This window comes from Leuciscus leuciscus (genome assembly GCF_965113295.1).
Source record: "Leuciscus leuciscus genome assembly, chromosome: 25".
Lineage (NCBI taxonomy): Eukaryota > Metazoa > Chordata > Actinopteri > Cypriniformes > Leuciscidae > Leuciscus > Leuciscus leuciscus.
The window spans coordinates 11,169,489-11,196,021 of NC_138724.1; the positions used below are offsets into that span (position 1 = coordinate 11,169,489).

General features: G+C 37.5%; 1 protein-coding gene across 2 annotated transcripts in view; it reads right to left on the reverse strand.

Moving 5' to 3' along the window:
- Positions 1–26,533, reverse strand: part of b4galnt4a (beta-1,4-N-acetyl-galactosaminyl transferase 4a) — a 200,989-nt gene that overhangs the window by 61,116 nt on the left and 113,340 nt on the right. For both annotated transcript variants that reach the window (XM_082160412.1, XM_082160411.1), the window contains exons 4-7: positions 18,088–18,183; positions 12,595–12,685; positions 12,294–12,394; positions 6,038–6,105 (exon numbers count right to left, since the gene is read on the reverse strand). In XM_082160412.1, the coding sequence (XP_082016538.1) occupies positions 6,038–6,105; positions 12,294–12,394; positions 12,595–12,685; positions 18,088–18,183 (356 nt within the window). The remainder of the gene's footprint in view (positions 1–6,037; positions 6,106–12,293; positions 12,395–12,594; positions 12,686–18,087; positions 18,184–26,533) is intronic.

Sequence of the window (26,533 nt, forward strand, 5' to 3'; positions counted from 1 at the left end):
ATCAAGTGTTATCTTAGCAACATGCTAAAGGAAAACCCTATTGGAATTCATTGTAGGTCTAGTCTCGTGTGAGGAGCACTCTTTGTGTGGCTACAATTTCATTTGTTCCCAAGTCAAAGATTTTAAATCAGTCACTAATCAGGTGTAGCGGCTGGACTGATCAGACACACAATTGACCCTTCGCAAAGACCCTCTCCTCTTAGTTACTGTTGCTATGTCCGACAAGCCATGGCCCTCTCACGCCACACAACACGTTCTCACACAGGGAAAAATACATTGCGTAGTAAAGAGGAAAGTAGGGCTGCACAATTAATCGAATTTCTAATCGTGATTACAATTATGGATGTCACGATTATATAATCAATCAAAGCAGCGATTACAAAAAAGTCCACTTACATAATTCTGCGTGCTTAAGAGGTGTATTTAGACGAGCATTTTACGTTGTGAGAGGCGAATCACATCTACTTCAGAGAACCCAGCACTATAGGAAGTACCAGTGACGTAAGTGTACACTGATTGGTCGAATACAGGCGAAACACCAGTTCCCGCCGTTTTTTAAAAGCTGTGTACCACTATATACTATATATTTACTCCAGAAACTAACTCAATGATAGATGGACCTCTCAACCTTTACACTAAGGAGAAAAGTAAAGGTTTACGTAACCTTTACGCTAAGGAGATCTCGCAGTGTGAGCAGCACTGGGGAAACCCAGTGTAAACTAAAACTTTTGCACACATTCACGTGAGTCCCTTTAACGATGCTCTGAGTAGGACAGTACCCACTGGCCCCGATCACACCTAACATGTTTTTCAGGTTCAAAAACAGGTTTTCTGTGGCCACGAAATGATCCTTTCTGAGAGCTGACAGACAATTAATACAGAGTGTTTGCTCGACGAACAGGTTAATTGATTGAAATATTAATTATGCCTCCATTAACTAATCCAAATATTTATAATTAATTATAACGAGTTATAATTGATTACTCCTATTTCACTTGAGCTAATTTGCTAATCGGGTTCCATTTCAGTTAGGATGCTGCCTTACAAGTTAGCATGGCCGCTCACTGAGAGCTTTTGAACTTCAGAATTCAAGGACACAAATATAAATGCTTCCTTCTCTTTTATCTTCTTACGACTTTCTGCTTCATTAAGAGCCATCTTCGCTTTAGTCATTGCCAGAAGTTGGATACAGTTTTGAATATATCAAGTCTTTTTATATCAAGTGATGGTAATATGCACAACAGCATTGAAGACGTAGTTCATCTGGAAGTTCTGAACACAGAGATGAGACAAAGAGAAACATCAATGTGTTTCTCTGATGTTGTTGTGAACCTTATAGGATGGCTGTGAAAATGATATGGACAAAACAATGCAGCTGATTTTATTATACTGGCTGATATTCATCATATGAACTGGGTCAGAGTCCTGCAACGGGTCGGGTACCCGCGGGTATCCGCGGGTACCCGCATAAAAGTGGCTAAAACGGGTGGATTGTGACATTCCTAAAATTCACGGGCGGGGACGCGGGCGGATAATGAACTCCTTGCGGGCGGATAGCGGATGAAAAATATGTGCAATATTTTGTATGTCTAAATTACCAGCATTACACATACGCAAATATGTGTTTTAGTCAGGCCATCCTTAAAAATATTCTTGTTTGCCGTAACCCGACCGACCCTGTCAATTTAGGACCGACCCAATTTTATTTTTTTCTCCCCTTTTAGTCCGACCAAGTTGCGACATTACATTTCTCTGTACTGTAGGCTAATAGGCCTATGTGTTGTAGCCCAGTCATTAAAAAACGATTTAGTTTCATATTCATGTTTAAATAAAATAATATACTTTTTTTTTTTTTTCATGTTGATTATATGAAAAGTGAAAAGCATGAATAAGATAAGATGATCCCGAATATCGTGAGACAAATGGAGTGGGCAGACATGATTTTGACCACTTCATTAAGTTTGTTAAGCCTTTCTTTAAAGTGAATTTCGTTTTGTATTAATTGTATCTTAATTTTAATCAATGTTTCATCTACCAAATTCATGGATTTAATAAATAAGAAGTAAATATAGCAGGCAGGCAATATAATCAGGACACGGCCGGAGGCGCCCGCGCGTGAACTGATCGTCTCTTAAATGAACCGAAACTCATCGTATAAGCTACTTGCCTCACAGACCTGAGAAATAGAAAGCATGAAATGTGTACTTTTAAACAAAACAATTCAAAACGAAAGAAAACAGACTGTTCTCTGCTTATAATCCGTAGGAAATGTGCATTTCTCTCTGGCGCGTTCACTACTGTGAAGATCGCGAGTCAGCATCGTCATCTTTGACACAGAAAACACTTGCTTATTAATAAACAATTGAAATGTCTCATTGATATATTTGACAGGCCTATTAATAATCATTAATTTTCCTAGTTTTGTGACAGCTTTTAGGTGCGTTATTGGCAGCGCACCCTTATGTTACATGAACGCGTCACCTGTGTGGTTTATCGCGGGCACGGGTCGGGTAACGGGCCAAATATTAACGGGTCTGGGCGGGAGCGGATTTAATTTTGATATCACGGGTGACGGGTTGGATCTGGTGCTGAACTTTGCGGGTACGGGCGGGGGCGGGTCTCCAAAAATGGACCCGTGCAGGACTCTGAACTGGGTTGGTCTGTGATATCTAATCTGAGGCTAATTATGGATCTTCTTGATTAAAACAAAAGTAATTAAGACATTATTAGTGAGCACCATCATGGATAAGCCTTGTAATTTATAGCACACATCACAAGAGATGAACAAAGAATTCCTGGTCTTATGGCAAACATTGGCAGTGAGTTTATTATAATAAAAGCTTCATGTTAGCAAATTTACTTTTAATCATCTCAAAATTTGTTTAGTGTTTTGGTCTGCTTTCTTGCCCCCTCTGAAGACTTTCTTAAACATCTCCATTCAGTCTTCATAAAAATAAAAGAAAACTATCAGATGGTGCAGAATGAGGGTTAAATGCTGTGTTTCTATTCAGGTCTGGGATCATAGCATCATTCCCAAGGGTGCACTTCCTCCATCCAGGCCCACGCCAAGGGCAGGAATAGGTGAAAGACTTACACGCAAGAACACTTGATGAATAATGCAGAAAAATCAAATGCTCTTTAGTGACTTTTTGAGCAGGTGAGGTGTGCCGAGTTCCAGAGGTACTGTTGTGCACTTGTGTTTTCTGTGGTAAAATAAACTATTCTAGATCTGTTTGTTTAAATTTTTATATATATATAAAATATATAATTGACAGACTTTCAGCTGTTTGCAATGAACAAATCAAACAAAAGTAATTGAAATAGCTCAGCACAACAAATGTTTCAAGTGGTTTCCCCAAATTCAACTTAAAATGCAACTTTTAATGACTTCTGCTGTCTCAAAATTATTCAACTCCTTCATGGCAAGCAACATTAGTACTTAGCAGAACATCCTTTTGCTGTTATGACCTGCTGCAAATAAGATGTATAACCAGACACCAGCTTCTGGCAGCATTTATGAGGAATCTTAACCTATTCTTCATGAGAAATGGCCTCCAGTTCAGTAATATTCTTGGGTTTGTGTGCTGCAAGCTCTTTCTTCAAATGCCACCAGATATTTTCTATGGTGTTCAAGTCAGGTGACTGTAATGGCCACTGTAGAGTCTTCCAGGACTTCTTCTGCAACCAAGCCTTGGTGGAATTTGAGGTATGCTTGGGATCATTGTCCTGTTTCAAGGTCCAATGATGCCCAAGCTTCAGCTTCCTCACTGACAGCATGATGTTTTCTCCTAGGATTTCCTGATACTTCAATGAATCCGTCCTGCCCTCCACACGCTGCAGGTTTCCAGTGCCAGAGGATGTAAAGCAGCTCCAGAGCATCACGAGCTCAACATGCTGAACTGTAGACAGTGTGTTCTTTTCAGCATATGCTTCATTCTTCTTCATCCAGACCCGCTGATCCATAGGGCTGAAAAGTTCCAGTTTTGTTTCATCGCTCCACAGAACAGAATCCTAAACTTCTGTGGCTTATTATATGATTTTGAGCAAATTGGAGCAAGTTTTCTTGTGCTTTTGGGTCAGTAGTGGTGTAGTGTTGGAGTTCTGGCATGTGTATAGTACGCACCTTACAGTGCAAACTGAAACCTCAGGTATTGTTGCCACCAAGTCTTGCTGCTGGTCTTTTGTCTTTCACTCTAGGGTTTTTCTGAACCGGCCTTCTCAGAAATAAGGTTGCAGCCATTGATATCTTCCTTTTGCAACCTCGTCCTTGTAACTGCTGTTCCTTTAACTTTGAACTTGCGAACTATGCTTCCAACAGTGTCTCTAGGAACAGTTAGTGCCTTCGCAATCTTTTTGTATCCTGTTCCTTGTTTGTGAAGGGCGATGATATCTTCTCTTAACTTTTTGGACCATTCTTTTGACTAAAACATATTTTTAACATGCAGTCAAACGTGACACTCAACAAACCGAGCCAGTTCAGATATTTCATGTGTTCTAGCTCAAGCACACCAGGTGCAACTAATGAAGCCCTTGAATAGTTCAATGAATAGCCCCTGAATAGCATCAGGTGTGCTTCAGACTGTTTTGCTGTTTTGTGCTTTTGTGAGGGATTCTATTCAGGGGGTTGAATAATTTGGAGACTGCAGAAGTCATTAAATGTTGCATTTTCAGGGTACGTTTACATGACAACGATATGCTTATAACAGAGAAGTTTTTCCTTTGACTTTTCCGCGTCCAGACGACACCATTGTCAAAACGATCCCCATTCACACGGATTCGCAAAACCGACTAAAAACGCAGTATTCTGCTGCCAGGCCATTAGTTGGCGATGATACACTATAGACTGAACACGTAATACGCATGTGCATGATGTCATCGTCATGGTGGATTTGTATCATTATAGGGTGGTTGTCTACACACACTCAACACACATTTGTTCTAACACCATGTAAAATTGAATTTTGCATAATAGGTCCCCTTTAACATGTCCTTGCTGGTATTAAAAATCTTACCGACCCTTAACATTTTGAATGGCAGTGTACATTTATAAAAATGTAGATACAAGAATATAAGACATTATGCGTATTAACAGTTACAGAGACATTAAATCAGTGTCAAACACTGGATTTATTTAAGATTAGTAGACAGTAGTTTTGTTTTTTTATTTTTTATTTGTATGAAAAAGCCTATATGGCATCGCAGATGTCTAATATCCTGTACTTTTACAAATTGAAATGGAATTCATAAATATAAAGGCTTAAATCATCCAGGCAGAGCATTATCTACTAGAGAATAAATCTTAAAAGGTGCCTCTGTGGTTACTATCTATACACTCAGGTTCATGAAATGAGGTCGGATTAGTTTATGCATTATTAAATACACTCAAGATAAAGGCCAGGCTATGGATCACTTTACAGCCATATGGAAACAAACCCACTGCTAATTCCAGCAGATCCATTTGAAGCCATTATTAATGGGGCATTAGTGCAGAGTGCCGAATTAAAATGGTCTGCAGTCTGTAGAGGGCTTTTTATGGAAATACTAGAAATACGATATGCTAATCGACCGCTCATTCACTGCTGATTTGAAGCGGAAAAGGTGTTTCTATCTTAGAAGCAACAGCTCTTTCTTCGACATGATATTTAAATCACAGAAGTTGTATGGCTGTAAATGATGTGAGTGCTTTGAGAGGAGCAGAGAAAGCCGATCATTAAATGCCCGATCAGATAAAGGCCAGCAATTTCCTCCAATTACCAACCCAATCAACACCATCAGGGGTAAAATAACTGCATCAATAGCCGTGAGGGTGGGCGGTTTGTTTACAAAGGAGGAATTGAGGCTCTCGATAGGACAATAAAACGTGCAACAGAAATATACACAGCATACTGGATTCTGTACTATGACCAAAATTTGCACAATATACCGAAGTTTGCTTTGCAGTTTCCAACAATTCAATGCTATGGACACTAAAATGACATGGAAGACATAGATGCTGTGTTTGGAAAAGCATACTAAGATGTTTACAGTGTGTACTTACTGCACAGATTTGGATGTCTGAGACCTGAACTTGGTAAACTCTCCTGGTGCAGTCCACTCAGATCCCAGCTGAAACAGAGCAAACCCACAAGATTCCTTGATTATTAATGTTGTAATGTAATTACAGTGCAATTAATGTCGGGCGGGCAATTACAGTGGGCGGGGGGGATTTTTGGGGGCTCTTAACTGAAAGTGCCCCTCTCAACAATTATCCACAATAATATTGTGGTAAAAAAACAACAAATTGCATTTGAGTTATAATTAAAATTACAACAAAACAGTAACGAAACGCTCAAAAGTCAGAAAATTCATCTTTATTTTTATGTCTGCCATCAGACGTAGTTGCCATAATGCATTGCTACAGGTTTAAAAATCCACATATTACATGTTTTAAAATATCACATAATTCATCGCTGCCCATTTGTCATGTATAATACACCAACCAATCGTTACGTGGCACAACAAGCTCAAATTTCATTGCGCAATATGAAGTGGAAGGGAATTTATCGTTCTTCTATCTGTCTGTGTCTATACGTCTGTCCATCCCTCCATCCCTCCATCCATCCATCCATCCATCCATCCATCCATCCATCCATCCATCCGTTATCTCACCATGACTGGGCGGGCAATGTTTCTAAACAATGAATATATGTGTAAATGTGGGCGGTCATTCAAATGACAATGACAAATTGAGTGTGCACATAAAAAAAAAATATATATATACTACCATTCAAAAGTCTGGGGTAAGATTTTTTTTTGTAAAGAAATGAATATATTTATTCAGCAAGGACACATTAAATTAAAAAGTGGCCATAAAGAGTCGTACAATGTCCCCGTTTCATAATAAATGTTGCTCTTTGGAACTTTCAGTTTTACCACTGATTATTATAAGCAATGTTTCTTGAGCAGCAAATCAGCATATTAGAATGATTTCTGAAGGGTCATGTGTTTCTGAAAAAATTCAGCTTTGCATCACAGGAATAAATTTACTTTTTAAATTACATTCAAACGGAAAACACTTAAATCCAGTACAGTAAATAAAGAGATATTGAAAAAAAAAAAAGATTTTTCCAAAAACATCTTACCAACCCCAAACCTTTGAACACTAGTGATTATTTTACTCTTATACCATTTTCAAAGTTTTTGAGGAGCTGTACAGCATGACAATTAACAGCCTGGCCGAATCTTGCGTTGTCATAAAAAGGTCAAAATATCTGTAATTTTAAGAGACCTATTGACCCAGACACCAAGGGTCTGCAGGTGTCCTGTGTTTTTTTTGTTCTTTTTTTTTTGTGTGTGTATTTACACCAAAGGTAAAACTTGCATCGTATTTTCAATAAATGCTCTATTTTGGATGTGAAAGAAGTTTTTTTATTCTGATTTTATCGTATAATGAAGCCTTTCATCTTGAAATATCAAGGACATTATGAATACTCATAATATGACCCCTTTAAAACACTAGGAGGGGTTTGTGTTTTCCTCCAATAAACCTTAATAATAACAACCCTTCTCACAATCGTAATGTTTTTATATAATCCAAAACATCCCTCTCTTGACCTGCAGGGCAACTGCAGCGATTTCCACACCAACCCTCAGTAACTAATGAGTGCTCTTAGAGCAGTGATCCAGAATGAAATCTTCCTTCTCTCCATCCCAGCATGCATCTCTTTAATTGTCATGTGTGGCATCTCTCTCGCTCTCAATGCTTCTGTTCACATCGCACGTCGATGTAATGAATCATAATGCCTCCAGGATCATCCAGGATCCCTGCTGCCCTCAAAGACGCCTTTCATTCATCTCACACACTCTCACACTCTCACACACACACACACACACACACACAACCAAAAAAAGTCCCGCTGCAGATTCTCCCACACTTGCTCCTCTTTTTGCCGAAAGGAATGCGTTTCCTTTCGCACACACCTTGCGTGGCCATCAGGATCAACGCACACATGTGACTCAGCCAATGCTAATTGCCTCCGCTGCCAAACACAACTTGGCCTCTCACGGGTATTAGAGGACAAAGATGCGTTGTGTATTTGCATGTGTGTGTGTGTGTACGTCTGCCTTCAGAGGCGAAAGCTACAGTATATTTCCACTTGAAGGTGACTACATGAAAATCTTTCAAATACGAGGGGAAGAGAAAACATTGGGTGGAAATGTTTTGCTAGCGCACTTGCTAGCAACAGTTCTTTTAGGTTTAATAAAAATCACAGCTTTGTAAAAAAGAAGTACACTTTAGCATAAAAAAGTATTACTATGGAAACAACCTACTTTAAAATGATACACTTAAAGTGAAAATGAAGCTCATGTAGCTAGAAACTTTCAATTTACACAGATGAATGGTGCTAATGCTACATATTTTGCTACAGGGCATTGTTGTGCAGTTTATAATTGCTAAGTGTTCTTGGTGTTTTTTGGGTGTTTGCTTGCTGGCCTAAGTCAATGAGCCCACTCACAGTCTCCACATACAGTATGGATGGATTCCTTCTTTAAAGCCTATGGGATTTTGTTTGCTTATTTTATCGACCACCGGTGAAATGGGTAGTTCACCCAAAAACAAAAATTCTGTCATCATTTAGTCACCCTCCTGTCGTTCCAAGCATGTATGACTTACTGTCTTCTGCGGAACACAAAAGAAGATATTTTTATAAAATGTTTTACTCTTTTGAAACGTTTTTTTTTTTTTTATCTCTCTTTCCCTGTCAGTTTTTTTTTTTTTAAGTTGCCAGCCAGTACCAGCACTTTTGATCATATTCACAAAACTTTCATGGCTCCCAAAATATTTGTTGTATGGATATATGAAAATGCAATGCATAAAAAGAAAGAACAAAAGGTCTGCTTTAAAAAAAAAGTTTATTTTTTTATTATTATAGCATCATTCATTCTTTTTTATCAACACTTTAATGTGGGGAAGTTTCACAAAATTTTTTTTTTAAAACCAAAAGCAGAGAAAATCTGTGTTTCTTTCAAAGGCTACGTCCAGATCGGATTCAGAACAATAATCATTACATACTGTTGATGGAGAAGATTGAGTCCATTAACACTCCTGAAGCTTCTCAGTCCTATACCTCTTCATGGGTTCATCATTTTATTGGGTAATGTTAGGCAGTTTTGATCTACATACTGTTAAATGTTGTTGATTACGTTAGCTTCTGCGTAAGCAACCGCAGTCTGCTCCTTCTGGTTTATGTACATCTTTTTTGCTTGTTTTTGCTTTTTCAAATATGGCACATCATATGGTAGCGACAATCGATCACAAGCTCGAACCAATGCTGTCGTCGCTGACTTGCTGTGATGCATTATATTCGATTGTTCGATTTTTACAGCATGCCGTAGATAGAAGCAATGAGATAACATTCTAGCGACAAGCAATTTGTCCGTCCACACCAGATGCAACTAAAGCAATTACAAATCACAGCCAATCAGAGGAGCGTGTGGGCGGAGCTCTGTCTGCAAGCGCATTGCTGTCTCGCATTCTCCAAATTACTAACTAAAACTTCTTAAATCATTTCATCACTATTCAAAATGAGAATACACGAGAACGACATACTAAAAACGGAAATAATTAAATTTTATCGCGTACAGATGACAACGTTGTCAAAATAATCCCAGTCCACACAGATCCGCAAAAACTACTAAAAACGCTGTATTCATACCAGGCCAGTAGGTGGCGATGTCACTTTATAAAGAAACACTACGAGCCTATAGACTGAACACGTAATGCGCATACGCATGACACCACCGTTTTCACAAATTAACGTTTTTGTTGTAAACATGGAGATAATAATTGTATCGTTTTCAAAAACTTGCTCTTTAAAACCAGTTTTCTAAAGTTTGTGTTTTCAGGCCTCCAAAACTCCTTTGTCGTGTAAATAAACGGCCAAACCGCACAAAAGGTTTCATGTGTCGTGTAAACGGCCCCTCAGTGACTAATACAATCTTTGTCACGAAATACACTTGTTTGTTCACAGTTTCGTTTAAGTTATTTTCAAAATCTGAGTTAAATTATAGCTATTAAAGTCACACAAAATGATACTCGAATTACAAATTAATTACAAATCAAGCTGTCGCAGGAACCGAAACCGTTCCAAAAATAGAATCAACTGTCGCGTATCATCATAGCGGCACGTGTGTGTAGGATTTAGCGAGGGGAAGATTTTCAGTGAATTACTTAAATATCAATCTCTTTCACACACAAAGCTATTGTTTAGCTTCAAAAGATTTAGTTTTTGTCATTTCTGGAGGTTGACAGCTCTTTGGCCCTTGTAAGATATTTAGCATTTTGGGCATGGAATAATAAAAATAAGTCACACCGATTCGGAACAACGTGAAGGTGAGTAAAAGATGACAGAATTCCATTTTTTTTGTGAACTAGGTCTATTCCTTGAAGATCTCTCTGTAACACAATTTGTCTAGTCAATGGAAGTGCAGCGGATAACCTGACAACGCTATTTTTCATCTTTCAGAGATGTCTATGGTATTTCTGCTGGTATTTCTCTCCTTTATACTATTCCATCTAATTTTGAGCCATGTGAACTTTCCCCAAACACAGAATTACATTGAAGAAACTCATTTTGTCTATCTGCGACCCTGGAGTATTGAATAGATGGAATGGGGGCAAACAGAGAAAATACGGGAGCAATGGAGTCACACTGCTATTATACTGACGCCAGATATTGCACTTTTTTCTTTGTGTCTTCACTCTCAGCTCTTTTGTTCCCACTTCTTACTCTATTTGTCAAGTAGTCGCCTCAAAATCTTCGCTAAAATATACTTTCTGCCTTATTCAGATGAATCTCTTAGAGCTGAAACATTTGAGTGTCTATATTTAACGTGTAACTCTCGCCAAAATGCAACCTAGGGTCTTTTTGTTAATCTATCTGAGGCAAACTTTCGTTTAAAAGCATAATTAGAATGGAAATGCCACTTTTAAGTTTGACCGTATTTTCGTTTTCGGTCAAATTGCCTTTTGAATGGGAGTGAAATGGGAAAACTAAAATACTGTCAAACCCAAAAGTGGCGTTTCCATTCTAATTATGCTTTTAAACGAAAGTTTGCCTCAGATAGATTAACAAAAAGACCCTAGGTTGCATTTTGGCGAGAGTTACGCTTTAAATCCACAGAAACAATGTCCTTCTCTGTTTCTCCAGCTTGGATGGATTTCCCCATCTACAGGTGTGACTGGAAAAGGTCTGTCGCTTCCGTAAGGAGTCACTCGGAATTCCGGACAGGCTGTGATTCTTTTCTTAGACAAAGAGACGCCTTTCAATCGATCACGCATCTCTGTGACAGGGTTTCAAGTCCTCGGCTGGCATGTGTGAGCGCCAATTCCCATCTGAGCCAGACGTAATCGATACACCAGTAAACCACACACTGTAAACTCTCACAGGCTTCTGGCTAAGGCACTAATTGTGTTTTACAAAGCCAACGCTCCCTCACGTCGTACAAATCTACACTTCTAAGCACCAAGAGCACTGGGGAATAAATCTAAATCTAAATGAAATCCACCATGCAGTAACTGCAAGGCCTTTCTGTCGGAGGAAATAGTCACCGCTGCTCACAATGACACAATGACTGCCGATCAATGAACAATGAAAGGAGTGTTGATTGATATTTACACTTTAAAGCCTATAAAATTGAATACAGATTCTTGGGCAAGTATGATATACACAATAGGGATGTGCCTTGAGCCGAATATCTTATTTTGGAAATGCACAGAAAATGAATAACGCCTCCCCTAAAGGGACAAGGTTAGGATTGCAAGACAATGGAAAAAACATTGAAATATATATATATATATTTTTTATTTCCTTTTCGAATAAGGTATTCGGCTTTGGGCACATCCCTAATACACAATATGCAATATATATTTACTTATATAAGTAAAATACATACATAATTAAATATTATAATAATAATTTTATCATAATTTTATTATAATTATAAAATTATTATAATATAATTGCTATACAAATTATTCAAGAAATTAAATATAAAATATAATAAATATGTAATAATATATAGTTATATTAAATATTTATATATGCATAATTACTTGAACAATTTGTATAGCAAAATTATACAAGAATGTATAAAAGTATATATAAATCCAATATATATATATCCTGTGTGTGTGTGTGTGTGTGTGTGTGTGTGTGTGTAATTGTAATTGTAATGTAATTACTTGAACAATTTGTATAGCAAAATTATACAAGGTATAAAGGAATATATTTATCCAATCTTAAATCCCTTACCTTTCCCACGTAGGCCAGCAGGCGTGCATTGAGAGGACTTTCATCTGAACTCAACCAGAATTCTGAGTTATCATCAGAAGAAACTGCAAACTGAAAATCACCTGGACAAGTGAGAGCGATGGACAGTGTGAGCGACAGGTAACAACACTGCTTCTTATATATGTAGTATACACTTCTTTGATAACGCTGTGAACGTGATTGTGAGAGAATGTCATTCTGTATCTCCATGAAAAATATTTTTCAATTATAACATTTATAAATATTATAACAATTTTTACTTTTAATACAAAAGAGCATTTACCATCCTTGTAAGGTAGAATGTATCCAAATATTCTCAGGCCGTAGTTCTTCCATTTTGGAGCCACAGCTAACTTCTTTACTGTAGTTCTCGTCTGGGGAGATTAAATGTTTGAATATTAAATTAGTATGTAACATAACATTGTGGTGGGATGAGTGAAGAAAGACATGGTGGGTGGAGAGACAAGTTATGTCTAATCCCTGCATGTGAAACAAAATATGATCTGATGATCTTTACAATGAAACTGAATCAACACTTGAACAATGACTTGAACAATTTTCTTTTTAGAGCTGCTATACAGCCAAAATGAACTCTGTTTGCATCACTGAATCATTTTACTGTCATCACTATTAAGTGTTATATAAATAAAGGTGACTTGACTTGGAAGTTTAAGACGGATTTTCATATATTTTCACATTTTAACCTTGTGTCTGGGAACAGAATAAAAGAATGACATTTATACAATAAAATATTTGGGGGAAAAAAGCAAATATGAATAATTAAGACATGACTAAAAGATTCCATGTCAGTTTTAATGCCATCACCATATTTTTTTTTTGAAAATAAATAAAATAATAATAATAATTCCTATAGTTGTCAAAAATCAATCACTGAGAGATAATGGTGTTAATTTATGTTCTATTGCATTTCAAAATAAACTGCCTGTGTGAGTTTTGAAGCCGCTCCTGCTGTGTCTGTTCAGTCTCACCCTGCCATATACACTAAACAGACACACACATCACAGTGTGTGTGAGACTAGAATCTCCGCTATCTGTCATCTGTTTACAAAACCACAAAGACAGAAAGATGGAGAACCGTACGCGTCTGTGTGTGCTTTTACTTTTGGGTGGGTTCTGTCAGACTTTTTTGTCTGTGATCTATAAAAACAGGCCAGCCAAAAAAAGAACAGAAAATAAATAAATCACAAGGTAAAAAGTTGAGGAGGTGGGAGGACTGTGTAGGGGGTCTGAACTAAACCGAATTCACAATAACAGTTCAGGAGAAGCGTACTGTATAATTCCACCCGTTACAACCTGTAGGGGTTCAGGCAATTAAATGAAGCCACCCACATGTTGAGAGAAGGGTTCAGGTTCTCAGATACACCTTCCAAATCCAGATAATAATCAACAAGAAGGTGGTTCTTGATCAATTAAAGGAATAATTCAGAATAATAGAATTGGAAATCAAATATTATTATTAAAATCAAATAAATCAATTCAAAAATAAATCAATAAATAGTAAGTAAATGGTGACAGAATTGGCATATGGCCATGTGATACCAAAATGAAAGAAAATCAAACGAATGAATGAACGAACTGATTTATTGATTTTATTTATTTATTTATTTAATGAATGAATTAATGAATGAACTGATTGACTGACTGATTGATTCAATGAATGAATGAATGAATGAATGAATGAATGAATGAATGAATGAATGAATGAATGAACTGGTTGATTGATTGATTGATTGATTGATTGATTGATTGATTCAATGACTGACTGACTGACTGACTGACTGACTGACCGAATGAACTGATTGATTGATTCAATGATCTGATTGATTGATTGATTCAATGAATAAATTAATTAATTAATTAATTAATGAATGAACTGATTGATTGATTGATTGATTGGTTGGTTGATTGAGTGATTGATTCAATGAATGAATCAATGAATCAATGAATGAATGATTCATACATTTAAATAAATGATGACAGAATTGTAATATGGCTAGGTGATACCAAAATAAAAGTAATCAAATAATAATAATAATAATAATAAGTCCATAATTAATTATCAAAACTATCATTTATAATCTCATAACTTGGAACCAGCAACTGTCTGGTTACCAACATTCTTCAAAATATCTTCCTTTATGTTCAACAGAAGAAAGAACTTCTTGCAGGTTTAGAACAATTTGAGGGTGAGTAAATGATGATAGAATTGACATTTTTGGGTGAACTATCCCTTTAAGGGCGCTTTCACACTGGCAGTTTAGTGCGGACCGGGGCACGGTTCGCATGAAAAATCGCTAATGTGAACGCTGTCATCGGACCCGGGTGCGCACTAGAGTACCGAACCCGAGACTACCTGGAGGAGGTGGTCTGAGCTCGGTTGCTCCCGAACCGTGGTGCGGTTCGCGTTAATGTGCAAGCAACACGGACTCGGGTGCGCGCTTGTTCAGGAAGTATAGTATCCCGCGCATGCGTATCACTGTCGAATATCATTGTTTCCTCACACGAGTTGTATTCTCCATGCGTTTTCCGTGTGCGTTTGCGATGACGTAAGATCACTGCAAACGCACCTGGGTTCGATACAACTAATTGAGTGTGAAACCAGACCAACGCTGCGGGGGGCGCCGGGAACTAGCGCACTCGGGTTTGGACCGCAGCAAACGAACCCAGTGGAAAAACGCCCTAAAGGTTCAATGAAACAGACCAACAAGCACAGTTTCATTACTGGCATCCATTTATTTCCTATGGAACAGGGTGAACATTTCCTAAGGAGTGTGACATATCGAAGGGCTCATAAAACAGCCAATTTTTTGATTTTAATTACATCTCAGCCAAGCCATGTAACCTGATTTGCAACTAAAGCAGTTGGTATTGGGGGAGGGGCATTTGTGTTTAGAGAGCATTTGATTGGACAGAAATGTGGACACACCCTGGAGTGCAAGATTAGTCATCAAGATAGATGTACATTTTAAACACATTTATGTCCACTAAAATACGTTTTAGATTGCATTTGTCTGCAGAACTCTAAAAATCTAATAACACTAAAGTTCTCTTCCACGAAAGAGAAATGGATTTTCCAACCGAGCGAAACATACTGACAAGTTCTTCTAAAGAGCAAATTCCTCCCAACGATCACATAGCTGCATGTTTATCCAGCTTTCTGCAAATATTTACTTTCCACCGTTTCAGTTACGCTTCACTAGGCTCCCCATGCAAATTCATGGCCGCTGTAGAGCGAGACGTGGGCTGGTGTTTTAAAAAGCCTATCTGACCAAACACAACACTGTCACATTACTCGAAAACTCAATTATGTTTCCTCATATCATCACGACAGCCGCCGTTAAACCAAAACAACATGCTTTCAAATATCCCCCCTGAAGTTTATCATACCAATGACTGTAGAGGTGCATCATATCCCTGTTTTAGGAATATTTCCCCCTTTTGTAGCATTAATCTGTTTCCTTTTTCCTCTACATACTCAATCATAACAGAATGCTCTATCTCATAAATCATACAAGCTAAACAGATACTCAATAATTAACGTGTTGAAATGAATAATTAACTCAGTCATCTAAAAACAAATTGTCCTCTTTAAAGCTAAAAACTGGCCACGGGGCCAATCAAAAGAGTACAAACTGTTTCAACATTGGAATTGAAGATTCATTTTTTAAATATCTCATCGCAGCTATACTGTACATCAGTAATTCACAGAAACCATCATTATGCACAATTTCCAGAATAGATAAGAACAGCAACTGATGCATTTGTCTTAAAGTCCCCCTGTGGTAAAAATCAAGCTTTTAATGTTGTTTATATGTCTATAGCCCTATTCGCACGGGATTAGTATTACCTAGGGACCTCCGGTAATTTGTAATAATCGCAGAGGTCGTCTGTGATTTTTATCCCGTGCGAATCTGCCATGTCTGTAAAAATGTCTGTAAAAATTCCCCCGAAAATTACCTACCGTATTTCGGCCAACACAGGGGTCCTCTGATAATACCAGTCCCGTGCGAATCCCCATGTCTGTGATTTGGGCTGTTTTTCTGTGAGCCTATCGTTTCCTAAAGAACGTAATAACCATTATGGGCCGTTTAACAGTCCATTTTACGTCTGTATTAAAACTATATTAACAATACAATCTCTCGATATGCTCTACTCCAATCCGATTATAGTTTTTCTCCAATAAAAACTACGAAGTGCTGCAAAAGAGAAAACAAACTACAGTAAAGACGTGATCCGGAAGCTCAACTCGGACCGTTGTCATGGAAACATCAAATTAAGTATTTTGGCGCAACATGGAAGCTCTTTTGGAAAGTTTGGACGCTTTTTGTGTAGTGTAATTTAGTAGTCTGTATCGTGGAGCATTTCTTTGTCTCACACGGCCTCTAAAGACGTCCATCCTGTAAGTATCTCAAGAAATCAAAGTGTGAAAGAGTAAAAATTATATAAAATGAAATAAACCAAATAAAATGAATAGAAAAACAAGCCTATCGCGACGTTTCGGTATTTATAATACCTTCTTCAGGCAGGCTTGTTGTAAATATGGACAAAGAATAAAAGAAAAAGAAGATATATTATATATTTATACAATAATATCATATTCTATAATATATATCATATATTTCTCTAATAAATTGGTTTTAAATAAGTTTCAGCTAGTGAAGTGTGAATGGGTGGGCGCACGCTGTACAGTCCGTAAACTCGAGGGAATTACGAACATTTATTTGCCCGTGTGAATGAGCCACCAAAAACACAGACGTCAGGGGGTAATTTCTTAATTACAGAGGTCCAGGGGTAATACTAATCCCGTGCGAATAGGGCTTATGTGGTGTTTTCAATATGCTTTAAGACAAACCATGTGCATATTCATAAGTCAACACCATTGCTGAGTGTTTTCAGATTATTTTTTAAAACTGCAGTGAATCAAAGACAGTCTCAAAATCACGGTTTGAATTCGCTGGTGTTTCTGACGTCACAAACTACCTTGTAACCAATCAGGTCAACGTGTGATCGTCACCGAGTGGATCTCTGAGCTGGTGTGAGTGAGTGGAGGCGGGGCTCATTTGCATATTCATAGAACCGCGTATACTAAATGAGGCAAGAGTATAGAGTTACATTTAAGCTATTTTAAGGCATGAAAATAAATAAAATTATTGACTACAGGGGGACTTTAAAATATGTTCCCACTGTTTTCCCGCTATAAACTCATGATGTGTATATGACCACACGTGTCTCTTGAGATGGGAGTTTGAGTTATAGCCGCTCCAGGACAATAGACAAACCAATTTCATCTACCCTTCAGCCAAGAATACATGAATATGTGATCTGGTCTATGGGAGTTTTGAAGTATGAAAGACATATACATGAGCATATTCTTGAGAAAATAACAAAAAGGCATTTCCAAGTGTTCAAACGTCTGAGACCTTCATGTAAACCTGGACTTTTTTTTTTTTACGTTTTAGAATGTACAATGAACCAAAAAAAGAGTAAGATTCTGCATTATATTTAGTCACTACTTTGTAACATTGATCATGTGACTTCTTTGTCAGATGTTATTTCTTTTATTGAAGCACAATAAACTCTTCGGATCATTTTCAAATGATGCTGGAGAGCATAATCGTTGGGTTTCATTCATTTTAGCTATCTCATTACAGCAAAAGAGGGACAAAAAAAACAAATTGTTCGCTCAAATTGTTATGCTGATAATATAATGCCATAAAAAAGCAGAATAGTCTCAGACTTTTATATTCATACTCACATGGGGGTAGAGAGGGAAATGCAGGTTCTTCCTGAGCTGAGCGACTGAGGAGCCACACCAGTCTTCAAACACGTGGAGGTTCGCTTGACCTTTAAACTGTCAAGAAGACACATGGAAGACCTGAATTAAGATTACTTTCTGAGACACTGGTGAAGTGAACCAAAAACCGTGCTGAACCTCAATACAATCACTGTAATATATACTGACCTCAAAAGTTTGGGTCAGTCTTTTTTTCTTTTAAAGAAATGAATACTTTTATTCAGCAAAAGGTGCATGAAATTAATCAAAAGTGACAGTAAAGACATTTACAAAAGGTTTCTATTTCAAATAAACACTGTTCTTTTGAACTTTCTATTCATCACAGAATCCTGAAAAATATTTTATCACAAAAAATGAATGTTTATTGAGCATCATATCAGCATATTAGAATGATTTCTGAAGGATGTGACACTGAAGACTGGAGTAATGATGCTGAAAATTCAGCTATGATCACAGGAATAAATTACATTTTATAATGTATTCAAATAAAAAATAATTTCAAATTGTAATAATATTTCAACATAATTACTGTTTTTTTTATAATTTTTTTATTAGATTGATCAAATAAATGCAGTCTTGTTGAGCAAAAGAGACTCTTTAAAAAAAATCTTACATACACCAAACATATAGGCCTACAATATTTATTTATTTCATTGTCAAATAAATAAATGACATAATTTGACATAAATTAGATACTATTTAACACAATATTGCTTAGACAAATACCGCAGTAGTTCGTTTATTGCCTACGTTACTTCAGGTGATTGTTTTTTGGCTTCAAAATTCATAAAAGTTGTGTTCATTAGTGAAAATGATGAACAACACGTGTAAAGGCCCTTTCACACCGGATGCGTAACGAAAAAGCGAAACGAAAAAGCGAATAGTTCGTGTGCGAATAGTTCGCATCAAAACCATTCACATCAGCCGCGACGCGAATTTGCGACGTCTGTGACGTTCAGAGAGCTTCAACATTCCAAAACTTTCGCGCGAATCGCGCCGACAGCTGAGAAAAAATGGACACTTCATCATCATCATCATCCAGTCATAGTCATAGCATCCAGTGAAGACGAGCTTTTCATTTTATTTAAAAGACAGAAAAGAAGGTTTTGGGTGCACCCAATCTTACAGAACAGAGAGTCTGAAGGGGAGTATGTGCACAGTTTTTTTTTTTTTTTTTTTTGCGTCTTCAACTAAACACAGTGCGTTTTGTAATGTAACTACACATTACATGTAACACACGAAGTAAGTAAGTTAAAAATCATTTGACTAGAAACTGTAGATATCACACAAAGAATGTATAGTATACTAAAAGCAGCCCTAAATAGTCTCACTACATTTTGTTACGTGTTCAAAGTAAACACGGTCTCTGTCTCTATCTTTGACGATAATAGTGCTTTCTATCCCAAATGTAGTTTGGCCTGCTAGCCTACACAGCACAGGACTATATGACTAAAACTATCACACAACAAACTCACAGTCAAGATAACCGAGTTGGTTGGCAATGCTACGCCACACATTGTCTTTCAAATCGTTGTCCTTGTAGTATGTGATTGGCTGAAGCCTATTCTGTCGCCGCAAAAGTAAAAAAAAAATCGACATCGAAGCGAATAAAATAAAAGTCGTTTTTTCGCCGCTGCGCATTCGCGTTCGGTGTGGAAGCACTCATTACACAAACAGCTGATCGAAAAATAACACCATCGCGCGAATGATTCGTGCGTCAAAATCGCGTCCAGTGTGAAAGGGCCTTAAGAATCATATTTTGTATCTCACAAAGCTTATTTTCTGCAACAATCCAAAAGCCAATGGAAAAATCCTATTGGGTTTTTTTTTTGTCAATTGAAACAGGTTGATGCATTAAAAAAGCCCATCCCTGCAGCACTCTATAGTCTTTTATAAAAACAACCACGATTTTTGGCAAACCTCTGCAGTATTATGAGATTTATAGCTGAATGACCCTAGGGATTGAGTCACCAAACCGCTGAAGATCCGTGAGAAGAAGGGATGTAGATCAAATCCTGTACTGACCGCTGCTGAGTGACCTCAACAGGACTGAACCGCCATGTTTTGATCCACAGGGAGTTAAGCATTAATAAAACACAACAGCTATTTAGACGAGCATTGTTCCACACGCTCAGCGGAGCGTCTACGGGTTCCCCCCGTACGCAACAAAACACAGCGGAGAACATCAGAGGTGTTGCACCCCGAAGCTAGAGGGAGGAAAACGAGAATATTTTCCAGCCCAGTAGAAAAATCCGATCGTTTCAGAAAGCGCTCACGGCGCTCGCTTCTGATGGGGCGCGTCACAGACGATTAGCATCAGTTAGCATGCTGAAGCACGGATGACCACGTACAATAGTGAGAACGCCTCCTCTCGCCGATGTCAGTTAAAGCTTTTTAAGCCCGACAAATAGAACCGACATATTCACATTAGACAGCCGGCTACACTTTCAACCGAGTATATTTTATTCCCGGTATTTGGTGCCTGTCAGAAGACATTAGACTCGAGCAGACAGAAGAGAACTGGGAGTTATTGTTTATTCCTTGCTGTTGGCATGAAATTGATTCTTTTCTCTCCCTCTGTGAATTCTCTAAACGCGATCAATACGAGAAGATCAGAAGCACAATTCTGTTACACACCACATTTGCACACACCACAGAGACTCAGAATAAAGGCACCTTGCGGTTGAGGAACCGGAGGGAAATTCATTCGCTTTCATGAACTGGAGAAAGTTTGATTGCATCAGTTTGCAATGAATCTTTGATGTACAAATGTTCCTGACCATCACAGTTGAGGTGAACTCGGTCAACCCATCTGTTCTGTACTTTATCTAATAGTACTTTCGGTAACTGACCTCAGGCACAGGAGGGATGGTGGGCTTCTTGCTGAGAAAGCTTGAAGCATTTGGGGATGCAATTTCAAGGCCTTTCCAGGATTCATATCATTCAAAAAAATGAGATATATATATATATATATATGGCTCTTTTGAAATAAGAGTTTGCAGATTACTATGTTCAAACCCATACAAAGCTGCAAAAATAGCTCCTTCAGAAATCTTCAAGGTTGTGACATAACACGGATGGACAGGGCTCCAAAAAAAATTTTTTATCCAATTGTCCATATACATTTTTTATCTTTTTTGGGTGATTGCTTGTTAACGATGGTTGTTCAGAGGATTAGTTCCCATTTAATGGCGCAATTCACCCTTCGCAGGGAGTTTGATTGACAGGTGATCTGACCAATCATAACCTGCCATCCGCTGAATCCGCCATTTTGTCTGACAAAGCAGTTAGAGCCACAAAAACGGTTTTTATTGTTTCAATTTCTTTTAAAAAGGACCAAATTTGAAAGTTGAGGTTTGTAGATTAACGTCGGTGGATCTGAACGTCTTTCCGCGGTTGAAACAACATTCCTTCTGATGTTCATTCATGTTTATTTGATGCTATAAATGAACTAGAAGGAAGAGATGATCGGTTCACAGGCAGCTTTAACTGAGGCACTACAGCGATCTGTCACGACACATTAAAGAGCCACAAAAACGGTTTTTATTGTTTCAATTTCTTTTAAAAAGGACCAAATTTGAAAGTTGAGGTTTTGTTTCATATCAAAAGTAACCTGGTCTGTCCTGTCTGTCGACGTGTCGTCAGTGTTCACTTTGCTCCGTGAGAACATGGTGTGTGGCGTGAGAGCGGCATGGCTTGTCGGACGTTGCAACAGTAACTAAAGGGGTGGGTCTTTACAATGGTAGTAGATTTTACATTATTGTCTAATAATTCTCTATTTTTGGTGTTTGTATCAATTTCTGTTGCTGTTTGGAGCACTGGCTGAAGCAGTGCTAACTATAGCCGCATTTCCACCGCAGGAACTTTCCCCAGGAACTAGGAACTTTGGGCTGGTACTCAGTGTGTTTACACCACAGGAACCAGGGTCTAAATGAAGTTCCGGGTGAATATTTCCTCCTCCGAAAGTCCCTGCTCGTGAGGTAGTCTAAAAAGGAATCTTTAGGAATGTAAAAAGTAAAGGATATGGCCACTTTTCAACTGAATAATGACTGTTTACTATTGTCTTTTTAGAGCTGCTTTACAGCCAAATTGAATTCTGCTTGCAGTATTGAATCATTATTTTCTAGGGGTGTAACAATATATCGCAATACAAAAATGCAACTATATGTATCGTGGATAGTGACAATCAGTGTATTGTTCACCCAAAATAAAAATTACTGTGTGAGAAAAAAATTCAATATATTATATAATGTTGAATATAATGTATAATAATGCAATGGGGGAATATATGTGGGTCCTGATAATGCCAAATGTCTTCTGTTACCAGTAGAAAGTGGCCTACATTTTAAATATGTCTAGTCAGTGACAGAGTGCAAGCATATTCGTCTAAAATATTTGTTTTTCAGCTTCAGAATCATGAATATTTTTATTCTTGTGTCACTATTGTCTGTGCTTTGGGTTTCCAGAATCAAGTCCAAACCTATTCATTTACACCCACGATGTAATATCAAATTTAGCATTTTAATCAACAGAAAAAATTGTTAACCCTTTATCATATGTCTTCTTGGAGTATCGCAATAATATCGTATGTGAGTTCAGTATCGTGATATGTATCGAATCGTGACATGAGGGTATCGTTACACCCCAATTCTTCCTATTATCACTGTAAAGCAACTTCGAAACAACCTGTATTGTATTAAGCGCTATATAAATAAAGGTGACTTGACTTGATTTGACACTTTAACAGCAGAGTTGAAAGCACTGACCACATGCTGATCTAAGACCACGTGTATTTCCATCCTATCTTTAACAATGTCACACCCTCGGAGATATCTACACTCGCCCTGAATTTCTACTAGGGGAAATTAAAGTTTCCAACATACAAGAATAGTCTGAAAAGAGTTCCAGTTTCTGCACATATACAACCACCGGGAATGATATAAGCATCAATAATGTGCACTTTGATTCAATTCTCGCAACTGTTTTACTGCGTATCCTGTTGAATTCAGTGAGTCAGTCTCTCATTTGTGCTGTGAGCTTTTATCCTCGGTACCAGCCCACAAACTAGGCCACAGAGATTAACCCTGCGATTCCACTGCTATAAATAAACACCATCAAGCAGAACATACTGTATTTTCATAGAGTGCCATTCTTGTTTAAAACCACAGGGATTTTTTTAGAGAGGTTTTGATTAAACTCAATCGCCTTCATGGGTAAATATGGCAGCTGTCTTCAATGTTCATATAATCTTCATGTAATATCTCCTGTGCTCTTGATTGATTGAAAGATTCATTGCTACGCCAAAAAGCAATGAAATGCTACAGAAACTAAATTGTAAATTCCAAGTATTCTGAAGCCATAAGAGAGCTTTGGCAATAATTAGACTGAGATTTAAAGTCGTTATTCATTGATAATCTTTCTCGCCAGAGAGCCGTTAACTCCAGAACCACTGCAACCGGATCAGTGAATCATTGAGTTTAACTTGAAGACCGCGTCATTGAAAAGAGTTTCCAGAGAGTGACTCATTCAAATCGCTCTTTGGGAAATTGATCTTTTCAATCAGCAAATCAGAGAACCCACTGTTCCCGCTACTCTTTCATAATGTTTATTCCTATTCCAGTCTTGCTCACAGGGGGTTGTGTGGATCAGTCACAGCTCTGAGTCTGATTTAAGAACCTTACTTACGCAGCTCTTCAACAGCTCAATGTGACTTGAAGAGGCAAGACTGACCTTCTGAGCATGCTAGTTCTTGTCATCCTCCAGTTAATGCAGTCGCCCCAAAATTATTTGGACACTTATGCCACACTTAAACATGTTTGAAGGTCACTGCATTAGATACAAAATATAATAGAAAGGGAATCTGCAAACAAATGCTGCTAGTATCAGGGTGCGGCGAGGAAAAGGGGCTTTTATTTGACAAAAAAAAACATCAAAAGCTACCCCAGGCAGGATATATATATATATATATATATATATATATATATATATATATATATATATATAAGACTACAAACACAAGGAGCATAAATAGGGAGCAAACAAAGCAGGGAATGAGGGAGGACAGGTGGGGCAGATGAACCAATAATCCCATGAGTGACAAAACATGGAGCATGAGTGTCCGAACCATAGACTGTAAAAAAATATGGACTACACCCCTTCGCTCTCTTCCATTGGTGAGAAGTGAAGCCGCCAGTGTCCCGATATGGCGCTGACATCTTTGGGCTTGAGTCTGCGCAGTAGCGATTTCGGGACCAGACCTGCGCAGTCGTGAGCAGGAAGTAAAGCTGCGAAATCAAGGCCCCGCCCTCACTCTCAGTGTGAAATTATTTATAGAAATTTAGATATTAAATTTAAAGCTCCAATCTCCTCAATCCTCCGAAGATCCCGAAAAAAAGTCTGTTGGAACTTCAGTGACTACTTCGCTCAGAGAACCTGTCAATCACAGCTGTCAAACATGACGTCACACCACCGTTTTTATAGCATCAAATAACTAACTAAAAACAAACTTATTTAAAAAAACAAACACTTGAATTTACATCAGTGTGATTAAAAACTACAGTAAATGACAGAAACCACCTTCGGAAAAAAGTGTAATTAAATTGTTTAGTTGGTCTCAAGTCCCGTTGAATAACACGGGGAGGCGGGGCTTATGACCTATACTAGGACCAATCACCGGGGGGCGATCGAGACGTTCTGGCTTCACTTTTCAGGGCTTGTGCGGCACGCTTGGTCCGAACCCAGACATGGAACCAAAACCAAAATAGACATGAGTGCCGGGATCCGAACACCACGCTCCGAACATGAAACAAGGTACAAGGACAATGGAGCACACGGCCCGAAACCGCATACTCACACAAAGTCAAGATGACATATGAGTATAATATAATATAATATAATATAATATAATATAATATAATGTAATATAATATAATATAATATAATATAATATAATATAATATAATATAATATAATATAATATACATGTTTTTGAAAGAAATCTCTTCCGCTCACCAAGGCTACATTTATTTGATCCAAAATAGAAACAGTAATATTGTGAGCTAACAGTTCTGTGTGAACTATTTTAATATATATATATAAAAATATATATATAAAAAAAGTAAATATAATTTATTACTTTGATGCAAATTTGAATTTTCAGCATCATTACTCCAGTCTTCAGTGAACCGTCAGAAATCATTCTATTATGCTGATTTGTGGATCAACCTATTTGGCCCAAATGCTTTTTCTTCTGATTAAACATAATTCTTTTCACAACAGGTTTTCATTAACTGTCAATTGCCAAAAAGTTTTATCGCATGAAACCTGGAGAAACCAAATGTAATTCAATACACTCAAGATTTGAATCTATTCTAACATGAATATAGGAAATATGAAATGGCATATATCAACTGGATTGTTTGTTGTGTGTGTTGCTTTATGTATCCATTGATCGATCTCTCAAACGATCACTCATATGTGTCCTTTATGATGTCACATGGCCTCATATTGATTGATGATAGTAATCAAACGCTCTCATTAATGCATTAATGGGAAATCTGCTGCTTCCCAGAACCGACTAATGACCTGTATTTGGGAAGACGAAGAAAGAGAGTCCGCTCCTCAGATTAATGTTACACAGCCTCTGGAGGAATACTGACATCCCAGCTTACAGGGAACGCTCTCCGAACACGGGCTGGCTTTCTGGCAAGGTTCTCTCAAAGTTATGAACAAACGTTCTTCCAGTAACATTAATAGAATGATCATTCAAAGTTGCCTGGTCTTTAATAATGTTCTCAAAACGTAAGCACAAAAACATAATTATAAAAATACATCGTTCATAGAACATTTTCTGAAACATTTCAGTTGGGCATTCATTAAATGTAATCTGTTGTTTCAGATCGTTCAGAGAACATCCAAAAGTAACTTTCCCAAAATGTTTGCAAAGTAATATAATGGATTGTTTCCTTAACGCTCGCATAATCACATTTTTAAAACATTTAAAAAAACACTTAGAAATAATGTTTTTATAACTTAATGGGAACGTTAGCAAAATGTTCTTAGAACATGTTTAGGTTGTGTTAGCTTGGATCACCCTGTCGCATCATTATTGCTATAAATGCTAATCTATGCTATGAAAATAATTGTCTTATCTGGCTGGAAATACTTATTTTGTTTTATATACAGAAGTCAAATTAATGTCTAGATATTAGAGGTCGATCGATAGTGGATTTTACCGATAACGATAGCTAGGTTGGGCCATACTTGCCGATAACCGATTAATCAACCGATAGTTTTTAAAATTGATACTGGATAAAAACAAACATAACACTCCAAGTAAAACAGTGCTGAACTTTATTATAAAAATAATAAAACTGTATTGAACCATGAAAACATGCTAAATGAAATA